The sequence below is a fragment of the Branchiostoma floridae genome, chromosome 18 (assembly GCF_000003815.2).
Source record: "Branchiostoma floridae strain S238N-H82 chromosome 18, Bfl_VNyyK, whole genome shotgun sequence".
In the NCBI taxonomy this organism is placed as follows: domain Eukaryota; kingdom Metazoa; phylum Chordata; class Leptocardii; order Amphioxiformes; family Branchiostomatidae; genus Branchiostoma; species Branchiostoma floridae.
The window spans coordinates 11690780-11711034 of NC_049996.1; the positions used below are offsets into that span (position 1 = coordinate 11690780).

Genomic DNA, 20255 nt, shown 5'->3' on the forward strand with positions numbered 1-20255 from the left:
CGACCGATGACGTCAGGTGCGGGAGACAAGTCAGCAGCGATATCTAGCGAGAAAATATTACTCTGCACTATAACCAGGTTTCATGAACCTGTGCTCAGCACCGTAAACCATATCAGGTAAACAACTGGATACTGTTGTTGTAGCGTTTGATATCATCAAAATACATCAGGAATATTGAATATGTTCTGGTTCTGGCACTTCTGATCTTAATCTGATCTGGTTTTAATTACGATGATGAAAATGGCAAAAATACCAGTAAGATGCGCCAAATAGCATTGAATGTTGCTCAAGCAACTGGATGTCATTTTGGAATATTAACATTTATGATTTTGGATACCAAGCGTACCCAGTTGCTCGAGCATGGCCAAAAATGGTAAAACTGCTTCATTTCTGTTTTATCTATTTACTGTGTAACAGTCACATGATCCCCTTTCAATCAATGTTGATTGTTGGCAGCTTACTGCTGTTGTGCTATCTACAAGCTACACGACATTACAAACATTATAAAAACTTCAGCAGTCAGCTGCCGCCATAATTGATCGCGACTCCAGCACGTACAAACAAATTCAAGCAGTTCATGCTTGCGCCAACAAGTGGCGCTTTTGTAACGTTGGAAAGCTTAATGGTGACCTGAATTGTCGCCCTTGAAGCCTTCTGGCTGAATAAAAAGGTAAAAAGGCTGAAATGAAGACTTAAGGGGCCTTAAAGGGGCGAAAATTGTCATCATTTTCGAACATTCAATCATTATTGTCTCTGAGCTTCTCATATGCCTTGCCAGATGGTCACCTGTAACATTGAATTCAGCTGAACTTGCCCTTGATAGGCTTGCCTACGTGCTGAACACCATTCTGAGGTTGTTCACCTTTTCCCTGTCCTCAGACGACCCTGTCGCTCATAGGCTGATGTAGCCGGTGGGCTGTGAATAAAGTCGAAGCTAAAATCGCTGTCTTCCTGCCTTCAAATAGCCACTGTCGTCATCAAATAAGGCTTAGCTAACGCTTAAAGAAGATGGGAAAGGATGTGCACTACGTGTGTGGTGATCAGACCGCTTGTTAAGTCGTCTGTGGCTGATCATGATAGCCCATCACGGGACAGATAGCGTCTCCTGTAACGTTACAGTTTACATGTGAAGGTCGGGACTGTGTTGGGTGCTACCATGTCGAGTATCTTTGTTTTGTCGTCACGTAGTCAACAGTATCACTTGTTAAAAGACAGAAATTATGCTTTGTTTTTCTGCCAGATTGGAATAACATGACTCTTGATGAAAAACCCAATGGATAAAGGTCAAGTTGCTTTAATACGTCTAGTAGCCTGATTTTCAAACGTGTAACAGTTATATAGTCTGACTTGCTACTCGAAAACTGTCAAGTCTACGCTATAACGTATTATAAAGAGCACTCGAAGATAAATATCAAAGTGAATACTTCAAACAAACAAGTCTTCAAGATATAACGTTAGATCGTGTATTTTTTAAGTTTTCTTCTTTGTACACATCTCCGCCTTTCATTTCCAGACAGTAGGGCCGTGTCAAGTGTACAGGAAGATGCGTACTCGTGACTGTCTGCTTCCCTCCCTATCAACATTAAAACCATTAACGTTAGACTTGATTTTAGAGTTGATATTGGCACACGGTACCGACTCCATAGTGGACCATTAAAATGATAGTGCTGACTCCCCACCGTGACAAAGTATCCACCGAATCAAGCATATGTCAAGTATTCAGCCAACAGTCTTATACAGCATTTTTCCCGGATGTTGAGAGGCATTGAGAGAGGCTTTATTAGTCCATTAGCTGTGATACAAATTTCATTCGTTGTGCAATAAACTTGACTTGTCTTGACTGCACATGTAGAATACCAATCTTCCACCCCCATTCGTTTGGTACATCCCATCCCTTACGTCATGGTTGACCCGTATTTAAGGACACGGACTGAAGGATCACCCTGCCGCGGACTGGCCGGGTCGGCTCTCTGTCGGATAATCCTTGACATTTTAGGGAATTGGCTCCCGCCCTGCAGAGAACACACGGGTTAATGAATTGATTCTCGGCCATTTAGAATCGCCGTAAAACGTGAGTGGAAAGGAAATCACCCAGGGCTTAGTTTGGTTTGATTTGGTTCAAATTGATTTGGTTTATTTCCATCCCCGTTAGAAATGCATTAATAGTCCTCCTGGAGTCCAGATTAAAATACATGTAATACAAAACGTAACAACAGAAATATACATGTACTACAGATTATGACTTTGAATCAACAGAAACAAACATAGGGTAAGCTCAAAATCAATGATAGAGTGAAATAAGTCAAGGTAAAATAAGACATATTATTTTTGGTGCTCCAATTTATACAACAAAATATCTATCTAAATCAACAAAAAATGATATAAAGATAACTCAGAATGGGAGAGGTCAAGCAAAAATGAAATGTGATAGTAAATCAAAATACAATCTGTACTGAACGTAATAAAAGAATGTTATATTAGCCTCCTCGAGACTACAAGCTTCCCAACATATAACGTTATATTCCTTCCCTTTCATAAGAACCTTCCACAGAATTAAGTGTAGAAGGCTAGGGTCATATGTCCGAAAGGTTTTGGACAATCAGTGGTGTTTATATTGCATGCTTTGTCGCTTAAAATCAATATAATTGATAATTGAGCGCTACCATTCATACTTGCATCTATATAAATATTATATATTGATTTGTTACCATCCTAGTGTGAAGGCACCATTGGTAAAGAGTTTGGTCAGACAGAACGTTCCCATGCATTTGCTTATTGACATATTTTAGTTAATATTTGCATAAAGATTACTAGTTCTCTATTTGAATTTCAATAATCTCGGTTTTCCCTTCAACAAAATATCCTGATTTATAAAATCTAATCCAAATCAAATGTAGCCGTAAAGATGCCATCGTGCAATTTTTCCAATTCACGCGTCAGGCTCGAGAGGCAGACGATCTGTTCAGTCCAGCTGACTCCGGTCTGTCAGAAAACTAAAGAGCCGTTTTCGTCTCCCGAACTTGACAACGCGCTCAGATAAATAGATCTAGATGGCGAGCAACTGTGAAACATCGTGCGGGTAGTGGTAAATTGCGCATGCGCCATCAGACCGCAATGACGAAAATGATGACGCCAGTGGTGTAGTAGGTTCGTCCCTCCCACACTGAATCCAACAACAACAAAATTCTGCTGTAACGACACTTGTAACAGTGGGTTTCAAGCAATACCACCAACTGACCATTCTAACGTAACGGGCCTGGGCATTTTGGCGTAGTGCCGTTTAGCGCTGGTTTGTGAACTGATAGGCCCGGGTTCGAATCCCGGCAGCCAGGAGAATGTTTCTACTTTCCTCTCTAGTCGTTTCAGTGGTTCCCACACCGACCCTGTGAGTAGAAACAAGTTGTAACACACAGGGATATCGAGTTCGGGGATTTGAGGACGAATCTTAAAAAGGAAGGGGGTGGTAGTGTAACGTACAAGCACCACCAACTGACCATTTGAAATGGTCCGGACCTTTTGGCAAAGTGGTGAAGCTGTAGGGTCCGAGTTTAATAATTCCCAGAGCCAGGAGGCTGTTTCTAGTCGCCTCGTCTCACACTACTTACGTACCCATGATATGAGGCGTTTTAGAATAAGTGAAAACATGTACAAAAAAACGAACAAACAAACAAACAGACACACCAAAAAGGATAACTCCCGCCCTCCATGCAGGTAATGATTATCATGAACGACGACCTCGAGAACGTCGACCTGAAGAACGCGACCGCTAACACGCACAGCACGCGATATCAACGTGTCATTGAAACCGCTGCAGAACGTTAACGTCCCTGGCATTACGAAACCGTCATGAATATACATGTAGTTCTCAGAATCCCGGATAGTGCACGTTACACTACTAGGTAATACGAATGCAGCGGTGCATTTCAATTTGCTCACTTAGAAACGTCATATTCTGCAATCGTGTTTGTTTTCCCACACAGTAGATGAATAGACTTTTCTCATTCATTGTGCAAATTAGCTGTTTATTACTTTATTTGCTTTATTTGTATTCATTATGTGCGTCATCATTTAGACTATCGACATACCAATAGTCATTGCGATCTGTCAACATATTCTTGAGTTAGTCTCGTCTAAAGTTAGAAGCAAAATTTCTGCATTTCCAAAAAAGCCGCTAGGGGGGCAGACGTACCTGCACCACTCAACAACTTACTTCCTGAACCCTATAGCTATGTACATCGACGTGAACCCTAGTCTCCAAGCAGACCCTATGGTGCCTTAGAGATAGTATCAAAGCTGGCAAAGGAGTATAGGTTCCCGTTTGACTTCCTCCGGCCGGCTATACTCATTTGTCAGCTTTGACAGTGTCTATCTTTAAGGCACTATAGGGTAGTGAACCCCGCCTGTCAACATCTCACGTGCAACACTGTAACGACTTGGAACCTGTGAAATCATCGACAGCATCCCATGGCCACCGTCATACCTTCCTCTAGCTCGGCCTCAGCAAACTCTGGAACTCACTCAGCACATAGTGACTACTGTATAAGGGACAAGCTTAAGACCAGCATCAACAACCACTTCAGCGACCTACGTCAGCCGTTAAAGCTGAAGATTGCTGTCAGACTGTATAGATGTTTAAAAAGAGACTTATTATAGCACTTACTGTCTGCCCCCAAGCCTATCTAACACTTAGAAAGTTCCACTGAAGTACCTTAGAAAGCCTAGGCGGGGGTTCATCATCGAACTTAGCCTTCGTTTTCCCGAACCCCATGCACCCATCTAGCAAATATATATAATCAGGATCCATCCAATATGCAAGGCTTCTCAAATATGCTATTCACAGACACCATACACAGACAAACACACCCATAACCTTCTTGGCGAAAGTAATGAAATGGGAGTATGAGAATGTTCTCGAATAGGGAATATACACATTATTACTTATTTCGGTGCCAAGATTTTTCTAAATTTCTGATCTGCTGACTAGGGAGCTTCCCACTGTTTATCTAGCAAAAGTGATACTGCAAATGTTTTCACCAAAGCCAAGAAAAGCAGCCGCGAGTATTTTTATTCGTCACCGAGATATACTCGTTGGTTCCAGCTATCATTTCTACTTCAAAATAACTTATGATGAATTCTGGGGAACATTTGGCGTGTTTCAAACTGCGACTTAGGTGAAAAGTTGCTATGCGTTGCTGTGCAAGTTATTACTGTACTACATCGACTCAACGATACATTCTGACTGTAAATGATGGGAGCATGGGGGGAATACAGATTGCCGAGTGACTCGTGCACCTCAGTGGTCGATTTTTCAGCACAATAGCACGGAAGTGCGCGATTATCCATCTTTTCATGCCTCTAGATCCATTTGGTAGCGCGTGTCCAATTCGGGTTCACTGCCTACAGTTATAGTCAATATCGGCACGGCCCGTAAGACGTGTGCTTTATACAGAAAGACTGATGTCTTAGAGTTGTTGGTCTTTTTAAAGGTTTTTTGTGCTACTTTGATGTGGTAAGCACTTATACATCTTCGCGTTCAACCGCGTGTGCATCATTGAATACGAGCAGAAAAGGGTGTCGTCTCCCGCTTGGAGATAACGCTATAGTTCACCTTTAATCGTGGGGTATCATGATCATATATCCGTTTTTTTTTTAAGGAATGGGTATTTAGAGATATCAAGTCGATGGACGTTGGATTCAAATTGCAATTTGACGTCGAGTTGATACCCCTAAATTGAAACGTAAAAACAACGGATATAGCTTGCGACACGGATAAAGGTGAGCTAACGTTAAGTATCGTGAACTGCAAATGTATAGTAGATATGATACGTTTATTGAACAAAAATGAGACACTGGTGGCTTGATACAGTTAAATATGTAAGATATCATATGGTAATGTTAGCAGTAGCACCCATTTCTGCTTTGCTTAGAAAGCAGACCTTTCCAACATTTTATCACAGAGCCTGCTGCAGTCAGTGAACAGTTCGATCATATCCCACTGCAGTGACAGCAAATCCTACACAGTGCCCTACATCACTCTTGCTCACTCATTGAGACAATCACATAACACATGAGAGCCAGGAGATTGTTTCTACTTTCCTCTCTAGTTCTCACATGAGCACACTGACTTAAGCGAAGAACTTTCTCTCAACTCATCATGCTCGTGTTAAACTTCCTCTGAATCGACTTTTAATCTATTAGACTTCTCTCTGAACTGGAAAAATTGAGGAATTGGCTGGTTATTCTCCCTCCTCCATTTTACCCCCATAGGAAATTGAGATACATCGGCATTGCATGTAAATTCATAGCTAGGATATAACGTTAACGTTAATAACTGCTCTCTGGCAGATCTAAGCAGTGACTGACTAAAGACATCGGATGGTGTCTGAAACGTCTGACTGTTTCCCAAGTCATATCCAGTACTAGTTTCTTGAGTAACTGCTTTTTGGCGCATCGTCATTATATGTATAGCTTTTGGTATGCCTGTGCGTGCGTGTGTCTCTCTAGATCTGACTTTCCAGACATTTGTGGTCAGCATGTAACTTAAGAACCTATGTGTGGATTGTGAATGATATCTGATACGTGTGTATGTGTTGGGAAGGCCAAGGAGATTATAGCCAAGACGAAGGTCAAGGTCGTTTTAGGGCCACCTGGTGTGCCCTCGGCACTGCAGCAAGATTTCCGGTTTTTTTATCTTCTGTCCTGGACATGCTGTGGTACTATTGCTATTGTCCAAGCCCACAGAGGAGTCTAGTGCAGACACGTATTAAAACGTTAGTACATTTTCTCACGTTGTAAAAAGCACAAACCACAGTCAACCGATATCGCTGCGTCTGCGGTACTGGGCCTCTTGCCAACATCTAGCAGACTCCTGGACCCAAATTCCTGGTCTGGTAACAGTTGGGGCAAGATTTTAACTCGATATCCAAGCAGATGTTGGGAGAGGAGATTGCAGCGTTTTGTATGCGTTCCGTTTTGTACCCGTTTCCCGTCCAACATCTGCTTGGAGATTGGGGAAATCTTGTATTCCCAAATCATGGTCCTGCTTAGCTCTATGCACAAATTAACGAATTGTACATCACAATTAACAATTAACAGATTAACAATTAACCAATTAGAGAGTGGGATTGTTAGTGGTTCGAACAATTAGAGAGGGTTGTTTCATTTACGTTGCATCCCTCTGTTTTGACGGAGGTGGGCAGGGCTACGGGATTAGTCTATTGTTGTTACCAGTGTTTATTCAATGCAATCCTATATCTATGACGTCATTAAGTAGGAGGACCCACTGTGCGTTGAACACCTGTTGATAGGACACCAGAATGACGTCATTCATTCATTCACGCCTTCTCTTTATCGGATGGTGACCGCTGTGCAACTAAAATTGAAATATTGTGACCCTTGATTTAAAGAAAATTACAATATAATGCAAAATGTAAAAGCACGATTTAGAGGACAAAACCTGCGAAACGTCCTTCAGGAAATTTGTTGAGCGATTGTCAAATGTTTTGTCGCTCAGCGGGCGTAGCCTTCAGTGGAAACGGGTGTATCACATTCTCTAATGATAGGTTATTACGTTCATGTGGTTTAATTAGTTAGAACGAGGAGGTTAAAAAAAGGACCTCCTTGGTTAGAAAATGTCTTTGTATGTCTAAGTGCCGGCTTGAGGGCACCACATACACGGCCTAGTCAAAAGTTACAGTTTTCCCAGCAATACCTTAATGGCATAGATAAAAATTCGAGAGTGAAGATGAGTCTTACGTAAAATGATTTAGAAATAAAGAAGCATCTATGTCCGTACTCCTAGGCGTTTTTATTGCCACATTTCAATCAGGTTGTCCAGGTATACCTTGACAATAACAAAGTGTCAGTTTCAATCACACGACTATCCTATATTCACAAGTGGGCGTCTATCATTGTCACTTCATCCCAACATTATAAATCAAGCTGAACAATTATCTCAAGTCATTTACAGAGCGTTAAATCTTTTTTTGCAGTGTTCAGCAAACGTAAACACGAAGTTGCCCCCCACCTGAGAATGGACTCGTCTCCACTTGACATTCGATCTGACGTCACGTATGTCATAAAATGTTTCTGCATAACCTAAATCTTTTTCTTCAGTGTTAATCAGCACTAAAGCATATTACAACAAACAAAGAATTTATTTTTTTTTACATTCAAAGTTCAGCAAACAAAAACATTACCCCCTGCGTGAAGAATGGACTCGTCTCCATTTGACCTTGCGACCCTGACGTCATATGTGGCTCGGCAGGACGTGAGTGTAGACATGAGACCCACTGGTTTGTGCTGGAGGCAAGCCGTTCAACACAAGCTAGCTGCGATCAACAACTCCCTAAACCGTTCTCCTAGCCAGTGACAGCAGGACTCACGCTGGAGACGCCTTCGGAGACACCTACGATGACCGCCGAGGAGCGGAAGAAGACGACGAAGCGGGACGGTAAGGGCTTGCGGCGAGCGTTCCCCTGTGTACCAACCCCTGAACCTGGCCGTTGGAAAATTACCCTGTCTTTTGACTCGCTCCTGACGTTACAGACGGTTTCATGCCCTGTTTACGACGGCGTGACTTTGCTAGATATGTTCTCTACGTGTCCATGCCTGTATTCTGAGAGAATCCGGGTCGGTATTTGACCGTGTGGCCGTTGTTTTGTCTGTCCCAGTTTAAGCTTGGCAGAGGAGTTGGTTCCTCTGTATGTCTGTTGACCCCGATTGACCTTATACTTAGGACGTGTCCTCATGAGGTCAGATGTACGTCCTATCATAATTTTGACCCAGTCAGACATTGTTCATTTTTATTACTCTGTCAATGTAGCTCAAATCAAGTACAGTTTCTTATTATTTAAACACATAATCTTCAGTTGCATTTACTTGTAACTTTAAGTTATAATATTGTAAAGAACATTTGTGAAGTTACAGTATAATGTTAGACATTGGGTTTTAAACCTATATCATTAGCAAGAGATTTTTCCAATGTTTGTGTTGTATTAGGGAATTCGGGACAGTATTTGACCGTATGACTGTTGTTTTGTCTGCGGGCATGCCTTTCCCAAGCCATGACAGTGGAGTGCGCTCCTCTGTTAGTGTTACATCTGTTGTCTGTTGACCCACATCAACTTTATGGGACGTGTCCTCATGAGGTCAGATCTACATCATCAGTACATGGTATCATTTACCCAATCAGACCCTGGCCTTTACCATGGCTCATGGCTTCCCATACCAAACATTTCGAGTACACAAAACGTTATGTATTAAAGTTATATAAAGGACAATAGTGAAGTATAACGCTAGGCATTGCTTTGCTAAGTCAGCTTTTGACCATGACTTTGGCCTTCTTGTGCAAACAAGTATTCTTTAGAAAGCCTGAAGTGGTCACGTTTTGTGGCTGGGCCACTGAACTTTTGGGTAGTCCTTATAACCACTTATTTATATGATTATTATACTGTACAACCAAGCATCAAATCCAAATTGTAATTTTTACAGGAACCATAATGATCATTTTAAACATTGAAAATGTGCAAAATTATGCAAATGTATTAGTCTATTTGTGTATATATTTCTGTAACTTTGTATCTTACCTTTGTTGACACAGAGCATGCAATTGCTTATGTTATTTCTACTTTCAATATTTTGTTTTCTAAGTATCATCAAAAATTGTGCATGTCATATTTGTATGTCTGTATACATCATACCTACACACAGCAAGTCCAGCTTTACCTGTTTTCTGAGATCGATTTAGCATATCCTGATAAATCCACCCTCAGATCCGGACTGTTCATACAAGGATACACGTATCCCGTTATACCCTGAATGTGGATATATCAAGATATAAACAAATCCTGGTATGAATTCAATGGCGTCATAGACAGTTTCTGACTGGTTCAGAACAAAATTTCACTGGCCCGTATTGCTTTTTTACTTGCTGCAGGAAAATACTTATTTGTCAGTAACACTAGTTAATAGAAAAATGCTTCAAAGCATGTACAATATCTACTCAGATCTACCCTTGGGAACAATCGCACACGCCATTACAGTATAGGACGGGAACATGCTTGCCCGATAGGCACTTGCCCCAGGCAGATATATTTAATGGACTTGTCCAACCCTGTGTACGTGTGTACATTCATCATCTAAAGAAAAAGGAGGATCATTATGATTAAAAGAGCAATGTCTAAAAATCTTACATATAAGAAATAAAATGGAAATAAGGTACATATTGATCTATCAGATACAAATGTAAACAAAATGTATTTGCGTAACTAATTTTGCATCAATAATTTTGACCCTTCTGCATAAATAATGAGCAGATGTTGGTTTTACTGAATGCCCAAGTGATCTTTTGTTACCAGTGCGTGCCCACGTGTTGCTTTATGAGATGATAAGCACGTAATTGTCTGGATTACAGGCTTTTATGTTGAAGACGAGAGGCTTTGCTGGGGCTTGGAGTGGCATTATTGTATAGAATTGTTGATGTGCTTTGAAAAGACTTGTAGAATGATAGTCTCAACTTTGTGAGTGGAATACAAACATCTACTAGTATCTTAATATAAAGTCCATCATTTTTTAATGTCTCCCAAACAAATTTCTTGTCCCTCAATTTTCATTGTAGATTTTCTAAATTTGTTTTGGGAATTTGTCCTCCACAACTTAGATATCACAAAATGTTGGTTTAGAATTGTGAACCAACCACAGCTAATTTGGATGAGAGATTGCTGGTTTTCGCAGCAATAACAAATGAACAGCTGAATAAATTGTGATCAGATGATATGTGGGTAGGTGTTGTCACACAAAGGTCAAGGTCGAATTTGAGCACCCTGGAGGCTTTCCTTGGTACTGCAGCAGAAATTCCAGTTTTTATTCATTTTGTCCTGGACCTGCTGTTGTCTTCTTTTTCTGATATGCAAAGACAGCCTTGCAATAAAGCACTATCTGCTTGGCATCTGCCATATTGGAATGTTGGTATGTTATGTATCATATTTAACCACAAGAGCATATCGTAATGTTATAAATATTAATGTACCATTATCAATTTGATGTGAATCACTGTTGGAATTTCTAACCATTTGAAAGATAATTATTTACCAATGTGTACAGAGGTTTTGTTTTCAGTGTCTCTTGAGTGGCAGGTTCCCCTCATCTTAGGTACCTCTTGGGACACCGACAGGAAGTTAGGCCAAAGGTCCCAAAATAGTTTATTTTATTTCCTGTCTTTACTCCCTTGTTGTATGCATGCCTGTTTCCTTGTAAGAGCCAGTGGGAGAAATAGATTTAATGGAACCAGTGAAAAATTCACAGCAATGGTGAAACAAGAAATTCACAACTTTAATTCAAAGCTTTCAGATTTGAAGTGTTCGATTTCTTTGCAATTTTGAGCAACAAATTTCAACCAAAAACTAGGAAAACACACACCATCATATTGATGCAACTTGGGCATGTATTTTGGAAGTTTTGAGGCAATTATGATCACATTTAGTATATTGGATGTCACTTCTGAGAATAGAACATCAATAAATACCAGAATGCTCATCTGACAGTTATACTATTAGTACAGATGTTGAACAAATTAAGAAGCATTGAGACAGACTGGATTGATAGTATGATGGATTTTCGTGCACATCTGTGCATGTGGAGCAATTATATGTTTTACGATGTTTTATGTACAATAAAACTGACTTTTCTCTAGAAGGGTCTATATGGGGGTCCTGGCAGTGCTTAATGGTACATTTTGAAGAGCTGGCAATATGTCTAACTTAATGGTTATCAATAGACTCATATCCTGAAACAGAAAATGTACACACCATGCTAGATTTGTGTGTCAATTGGTAAAACTAGACTGCAGACACAGATATACCTTGTGATTTTGGCCAATCTGGCATTCGACTGCAATGCTAAGAATTTCTCAATAATGCTTAACAGTTAATTTTAGATAACAAATACATAGAATAAAAGTTACCAATTATGCTTCACAAATTTTTCACTGACAGCGCTTATTGTTGAATTGGAGCAGACTGCCTAGTACAATTGATGGTAAATCAAAATGCGGCTCAACTTGCTGTATGAAGAATAACATGCAAATCATCCTCTGAGACTAGTATGTGCTGGTTTGAATGATACGTTGCATGGTAACATCAAGAGCAGCAAATCTTGTTGTTTTTAGACCAAACTTGACTCTCTGACCTTTATTGCTGAGTCTTTCTATCCGTATATGATATAATTAGCCCCTCGAGGACAGGTAGTGCACTTGAAAATTCTGCTTTGTCAAACCCAATCAAATCAACTAAAATATAGAACAAGTGGTAGTTATTTTCATTGAATCAATACCTGCACCCTGTACCCATACATTCCATCATAGGTACAGTCAGATAATATCATGTTATCGCTTAGGATCTGTCCAATATTCAGAGGAGTTTTTGTAGTTAAACCTTAACCTTGGCCGATGGGATCAAATATTGATGGAACTGAAATCATTATTTTGAACAGCAGTTATGTACATGTAGATCATGATTGTGTACAACTTATACAGATCTAAATTGTTTGCTTCCTTCTTGAAATATGGAGTTATTGCTTTGGTTCTGTCTGTCTCAGATTTTGATGGAACTGAAATCATTATTTTGAAATGCAGTAGTGTAGAACATGATTATGTACAACTTAGAGTTCTATACAGATTTAAATTGTTTGCTACATCCTTGAAATGTGCACTAGTAGGTATTGCTTTGGGTTTGTCTGTCTTAGATTTGGATGGAACTGAAATCTTTATTTTGAACTGCAGTAGATCATTATTACAGTTTTACAATTACAGATCTAAATCTGTTGCTACCTCCATGAAAAATGGAGGTATCGTTTTGGTTCTGTCTGTCTGTGTTTTCTGATATTTGTGGTCAGCATAACTTAAAAACTTATATGGTCTGATTGTGATGATATGTGGTATGTGGGTAGACGCTGGGCAGACGAAGGTCAAACTTGATGAAGGCTCTCCTAGCGGCTTTCTTTGTTGGGATTTGTGTGCATCATCGCGTTCTTATAGAAAATGTCAGGTCTTAAAATAGCATCTGCATATGCACCTTGCTGGGGTTAAATGTGTAATTGCATTTAAATGCGCCCAGAGCAGTTTTTAGAGCATTAAAATCAAAAATATTCTGGATGAGACAATCGTACAATATTGACATTTACTTCAACATACTAGCACATTTGTATCATTATTCCGTACTTTCAGCGTTTAAAAGGACGCTTTCGGAAAATTTGGAATAATGACACATGCAGCGCTCAGATTTGCAATGAGTTCCCAATGACGTCTCATCTTTGCTCAACAAAGGTCGATATGCAATTAGAAAGTGTTATTTAGGCTTTCTGTAAAAATAACTCGAAAATTGCATTTTAAAAGACCAAAAAATTGCCCTGGGTTCCTTTAACTGTGATCAGATATTGCAGTGATCAGAGATTGCATAGAAGAGAGAAATTGGCTTATTATCTTCATGAAAAATGGAGATATAGTTTCATGTCTGTCTGTGTTTCTGGAGTATTTTAGTTAGCATAACTCAAGAACCTCTGGATGGATTACAATGATATTTGGTATGTGGGTTGGTGTTGGGAAGACGAAGGTCAGAGTCAATTTTGTATGTTTTGACCTAGATGACCTATGGTTTTAAAAAAAAAACATTTTTTTTGGTGGCAGATAGCTTGTGACGTAAGCACGTTTTTGGTGGTTTCAACATGTTGTAGAGGATACAGTTAAAATGGCAAACATTAAAACTGGGCGCAAAAACTTCAGCATTTACAGTAGGCCAAAGGAAAAAGCAATTCCAGGACAAAAAATAAAACATGTTCAAATGTTGGCTTGTGCAGATGAAAAGTAAAGTTTATGCTTGGCTGCATGCAATAGACAGGTGAGGCTATTATGTCCACAGCACATATATGTGTAAAGGCACGCACAATGCAATGGGCTAGATCATCACCAGCATAAATCATTTCTGTCTTTCTGTCTCAACTCTTGTTGAACTTTTGCTGTCTTTGATTTATTCATAAAAGCTACGATCATACCGGTATGACTTTTTTATTGTGGTCCCTCCGTCTTGATCTATTCTCCGTAGTTAATTGCATTAGGTTTTGGATGTCGGTGAGAATTCAGTTCGCTTTCGCAGAACCGCAATCCATCACGAGACAGTATCCCCTTTAGCACTCTAAGATAGAATTACCAGTTGCTACCATGACAATTTGCCGGCCCTGAAAGATTATACTCTTTCACCAGTATTGCTGTCTAGGTTTAATGCCTTTATGTCAGACATTTGTCGAATTCCAATCTTCCATTTGAACCACCTTGACCGCGGAATTCCGGGAATTCCAAACCCCATTTGACACAGCGGGAGATTGGCAAAGCTGTGCAACTTACCTTCGTGAGGTGATAAGGAATAAACCCAGGTACCTAATGTAGGTGTCATGTGACTGTTATGGGGGTTAATCCGGACTGTAGGTCTCATGTGACGGTTATGGGGGTTAATCCGGACTAAATATTCGGATTTTCCATGAAGAACGTCTGGCACGATGACCTTTATGACGTGGTAATAAATCGAAAGCGTCTTCTTCAACTTTATTGCTATTCTTAAGGGCTTTTGTTAGACAGCATTGGTATAGAGCTTTCATATAAAATATATATCATAGGCGAATATATGGCTATATTTTGACCTCTCCCGACAAAGGTACGCTTATCTAGGATCTGCATTATCCTGAAATGTAGTTCTTTTTCTCTAAGGCTGATGAATTACCATACACACAATGGACTGGATATGGATTTGCTATGATATATGATATACGTGCTTCGGCTGTTAGATTAAGGGTCAGTAAAAATTTATTAAGTACTTTACTGGGAAGTTGACCCCTTAAAAAACAAATCTGTATCCCCTCTTTAGAATTTTTTTATTATCGTTATATAACTTGCTAACAAAATACATTATTTATATCTATTTCTAGTTCACAAATTACAGGGAATTATATGTCTGTCTGCCTTGTATAGGTGGCTTACACAAAGAGCCACCAGTGTCCAGTAATGAAATCTAAAAATATAAGAAGTAGACAATAGATCACAGTTAGGACCTTCTATCATGGGGACAATACCCCCAAGCTACCATTTGAAAGATGATGTAAAATGATAGAATAGGTTTCTAATAGTGAAAAAAACACATAGATGTTTGAAAATTGTTCTAAACTAGTGATATTTTTGCAGCTGTTGCTTTCACAATGTTTCCAACATATATAAATATGTTCAAACATGTTCATATTTTTATTTCTCATTGTGACTGAATTTGAATATGTATGACTTATTACAAATATTATTCAAAAACCCTCTATGTGACTTAGAATGGGCTCTAAGTCAAGATTGGAAGGATTTTGTAATTGTATACTATATGTACATGTGTGCATGGTACAGAGTTTGAAACAATGTTGACGTTTTATTGAATTGAGTTGTTGGCCTGGAATAAACATCTTTTCCACTCAATCAATGACTGTCAACAGCGTTATGATGGATTTCTTTCTGAAGGACACATGCGCAGTCCTGTGGAAAAAACTGTATGTACTGTAAATGTATTTAAGTTTGCGGGGATATAATTTCGCGGTAGCGGGAAAAAGGAGTGTTTGCAGTGGTTTTATTTCGTGGTAGCGCCATGTGTTGTAGTCAATTAAATGTACTGCCATAGAAAAATGTTTGCAGTTTTAAGTTCAGGGTGAATTGGCAACGCGAAAAACTGCAAACATGGAACCACCACAAACATTTCTGCATTTACAGTATGTTGTTGTTATACTAAGGGATGATCAATATGTATCTGGCCTTACCCAGAAATAAGCTTAAGATGCTCAACTCAAATCAAGGGGCATAATTATCATAATCTATTATCTTAGTAATAGTATCAAACCAAATTTCACAATGATTTGAATTTTGTTAAACATTAACTTAGTTACTACTTTGTATACCCCCAAATTTATTTATTTGCACCTTATTTTTTGTTGAGGCCGAGAAGTTATTGATCACCCCTACTAACTTAAGGTAACCCTCTCCCCACTGTCTAGCCTGGGAACCAATCCTAACTTGGTGCCAACAGATAACCTTAGCTAGTGGAAAGTTACATAAAATTGTGTTCCATGCATAATTTAGCATGGCGTTAGTTTAACCCATTATATATATTATTAGCCAAAATGGCTCAACATTGATACTGTTAATCAAGTTTCACACAATGCATGAGTTGATGAAGAGTACTAGGATACACTTGAGTAAGCTTGTATTATAGCTGTAGTATAGCATATGTAATTAGGTCTCTGACGCAGATACAACGTCAGACGCCATGCCCTCAAGGTCTGTTATTGTAGCACGAATATTCAAATTAGTTTCTCCTCTTGGAAAACTACAATGGCGTGACAAGCAAATGGTATTATATATATCATAGCTTATATCATGTGCTAATAATTATGTGGCTCATACCTTGAATGCCAAATCAAAGTCAGTTACCTTATTAACAAGAAGTCACAGTATTTATTTTGTTATCTTTAGAAAGAAAATTATCTTCTTTATTCATATTTCTGTACTTAAGAAGAAATGTCATATTTCTGCAGGACTGAAACATTGGCTTTGGTATTTGCAGAAAGGTTTTTGGCAACACCTCAGAGGTGGAGGCATTTTTGGAATTGCAGGTAAAATTTGGACATCAGGCAAAATTTCTGATTGTGAACAAAAGTTGTTAATGTTGGGAAGGGGTGACTTTGTTCCCACAGCCAAACTCTAGACAATTAGACTACCGTAAATATTAATATGTTTGCAGTGGTTTTATTGTTAGAGCATTCAAAGTGACCTCTCCACCTCAAGTCAAATGCATGACATAACTGATATGTGTTTCTAATGTATGAACAGTAACTGTACTGCAGTTTCAGCTGCATATTAAGACACTCTGAAAACCTCCTTGTCCGTTCTACTGCAAAATCAACTCTGCAAAAATAAATGAGTTCACAGTAATCCCACCAGGTGAAGCACTAGCTGACTTATGATGGTCTGAGACAGCTGGTGTTTGACTCTCAGGAAGACAATAGTTGTTACCAGGTGGGGCTTGGAACTATTGTGTTTGATCCACTCAGGTGTATTAATATCATAATTGTCCCAAGTATGGCGATGATGCCATATGTCACTCACACCAAGGTTTAATTACTAGTGCAGCTTCTCTCTTTGTTTGGGTGATCGATGCTCTCACGGAACAAGCCAAATAGCATAATAGTATTCTTTAGTTGATGTAACAGTGGGGTTCAAGCACCACCAACTGACCACTCCAAATGGTCCGTACCTTTAGAGTAGTGGTGATTGTGTTGGGTTGGTAAACTCGCGTGCCTGTGTTCGATTCCTGGGAGCTAGGAGGCTGTTTCTACTCACCTCTTGTGTTTCAGTGTTTCCCACACTGGTCCTGTGAGTAATGGCAAAGTGTTTTGCACAGGGATATCGCACTCAGAGATTCAAGAACAAATCTTAAAGTTAAATTAAACTAAAAAGAGAAGGGGAAGTAGGGTAACAGTCTGTGGCGTTCAAACACTTCCAACTGACCATTCCAAATGATCTCGACCTTTTGGTGTAGTGGTGATAATGTGTTGGTAAACTAGTGGGCCTGGGTTTCATTCCCGGAAGCCAGGAGACTGTTTCTACTTGCATCTGATGTTCCAACATGTTCAAAGGAAGGCTTTGCTTTATTTGCCTTCTCTCTGTTGGGTTACTTGATACTACATCTTTGCATGAAACTTGCATTGATGAAAGTAGAGGTTCGCAGTAAAAGGGTTTTACAGCTAACTGAAGTTATTGCTATTGTTATTGGGTGGGCTCTTTACAGCCAAGGGCTGAATTGTTAGGATCTGTAATGCAGGTTGAATACAATGCCTAATGACCTCAGTTCAATACTACACAGTACATGTCATTTTCCTACTTTTAAGATAACATTACCATTGGCTGGATGGTACCCGGTTTCATGTATAGTATATAACCAATAACATGATGAAAATATGAGGTGTTATCTTTCCTAGTCTTGGGACAGAGTCTTATTCTGAATTAGCAATTGACATTTTTAGTGCACAAAGGCTTCGAGTTCCTTTCTGCTGACAGTATGAGATGAGTTGTGAAACATTTTATTGATTAGCAATAAAACTGTGTGGAGAATGGTAAGCCTTACAGGAATGAAGAAAGAGCTGTGAAATTTCTGGTATTCACTGAGCCGAAACTTTATCCAGTCTGGTAGACATACATGTGCATGCACACGAAATATAATTAGGTCTTATGTAACTCACCTCCCGGGCAGCTTGCCCTAACTTTATTATGCTGTCTTAGTGGTTTCAGTTTCCATCCAGTTGGAGTGCTATGTTCTGTGGTGCTATTTTTAGACCTTTCATGGTCATTTTAAATTCCAGACCAGACATGTGTCTGGAAGGTTTTGAAGCAGAGAGCATATCTCCTTTAGTTCTTACTAATTAAGTTCCCAAAAAGTACAACAGTTAACATTAGAGAGCGTATTCTGTAATTCATGATTTGTAAACGGTAAGTTAATTTTCAGAGGCGGTGGCACCAAGGCCTTCTAGGGGGGTCCGGAGGCATGCACCCCTGTTAAAATTTTCACCAACATATTTTTACCATTTCGAGCGCCGAAGACACAAGCCATTGCAAGGTTAGGGGAATTTGAAGTCTAGACCCTCTAAAATGCCATTTCCTGGATTTTGAGGGACAAATTTTGCTGACAGACTAAGCTGAATTTAATGATACATGTACTTCTATTAGAGAAAAGAATTTTTGAGGATGACAACCCACGCTCTAACATATTTTGCACTACACCGTCTCAAGCGCTGAAGACGCAAGCTGTCGCAAGGGAGGTTGGAGAAATTTTGAAATCAGGACACTTGAAACATCTTTTCGTGTATTTGAGGGGCACATTTTGCTTGTAAACAAAGCTAAGTTTGATAATGAAATTTCTGTTAGTGAAAAAGGTTTTGGAGGACAACACTCTGGCCACATATTTCCGCCATGATTCCTCACAAGGAAAGTCCTTAGAAATTTTAAAATCTACACCCTCTGAAATCTGGACCTGAGAAATTTTGAAATCTAGACTAGCAAGGTTTGATGAAATTTTCATCAGTGAAAATAAACACAAGGCTAATCAGCTTGATTTTGGGTAGTGTCAGCTTATTTCATTTTGGGAGCGACGCCCCCAAGACTAATCTTTTGTTGGGGCGTTTGCCCCCCCCCCCCCCCCTGTGCCGCCGCCTTAGAGGTCAAAATTCAACCGCTTAAATTTCATCATTGCAATTATTCCATTACTGTGCGAAGGCAGGCTAGAACCTTGTTCCAACCGCTAAACTCTAATGTCGTGCCCTTTCCTCCAGACCGCTTAAATTACTGACTCCAAGATCAATTGGATTTACAGTACTTTGTCTGCTGTCACTATGGATGTCTTATTTCGTAAACGTGATGTTCTCTGTATATTTTAGATCAATATATGAGATGTATGTTGGTTTACTTTTGGCTGAAGTTGACATAGGACATGTTTACCTTAGAAATTACTGTCAGTCTGTGGACCCCTGGTAGTCAGCAAACTGAATAACTCCAATCTGTCCTGACATGACCATTGTTCTTGCAGTACAGGTGTGGTAACTGTTGTCAGTAACACCAGAGACTATGGACAGGTGTGTCTGAGGACATAGGTCTTGACGTCAAGCAATAGATAAAAACCTGTCTGGTCTTGTCAGTCTTGTGCTTTTACTGTCATGCATTTTATAGATGTAGGATTTCATTGTTACATTCAGGAAAATATTGGAGGTATACAATTCTTAATTTCTTTTTTCATATAACTAGACTAACTCTATGAGACCACTCTTACTATGTAGTATGGGATAAGAATGTGACTTTACAATTATTGGTGGAAATTTAAACATCTAGGCATTTTTGTTATATTGTCCTATATGTAAAATGCAGGGGTCACCACATGTCAATTTGCAATTGAATTTTCTATATTTGAATTTATATCATATAACAGTCTTTTACATCTGGGATGCTGTGTTAATATTCAAGTGCGCAGTTTCTGATTCAATTTGCAGTAGTGGTGCATATTAACCGTCTGCCAAGTCTTTGCCTTTCCAGGAAATAGTACGTTCCACAAAGAATTTTCCAGGTACACTCAGTCTTTGCTACATGTTGATCATCACCTAAGGACTCATCGGGGGATGCTTGATAAAAAGATTGT

General features: G+C 39.4%; 1 protein-coding gene across 2 annotated transcripts in view; it reads left to right on the forward strand.

Annotated features, from left to right (window-relative positions):
* Window positions 1–8178: 8178 nt before the first annotated feature.
* LOC118405346 (thyroid hormone receptor beta-like) overlaps window positions 8179–20255 on the forward strand; it is a 63871-nt gene continuing 51794 nt past the window's right edge. For both annotated transcript variants that reach the window (XM_035804797.1, XM_035804799.1), the window contains exon 1: window positions 8179–8452. In XM_035804797.1, the coding sequence (XP_035660690.1) occupies window positions 8413–8452 (40 nt within the window). In that variant the 5' untranslated portion in view covers window positions 8179–8412. The remainder of the gene's footprint in view (window positions 8453–20255) is intronic.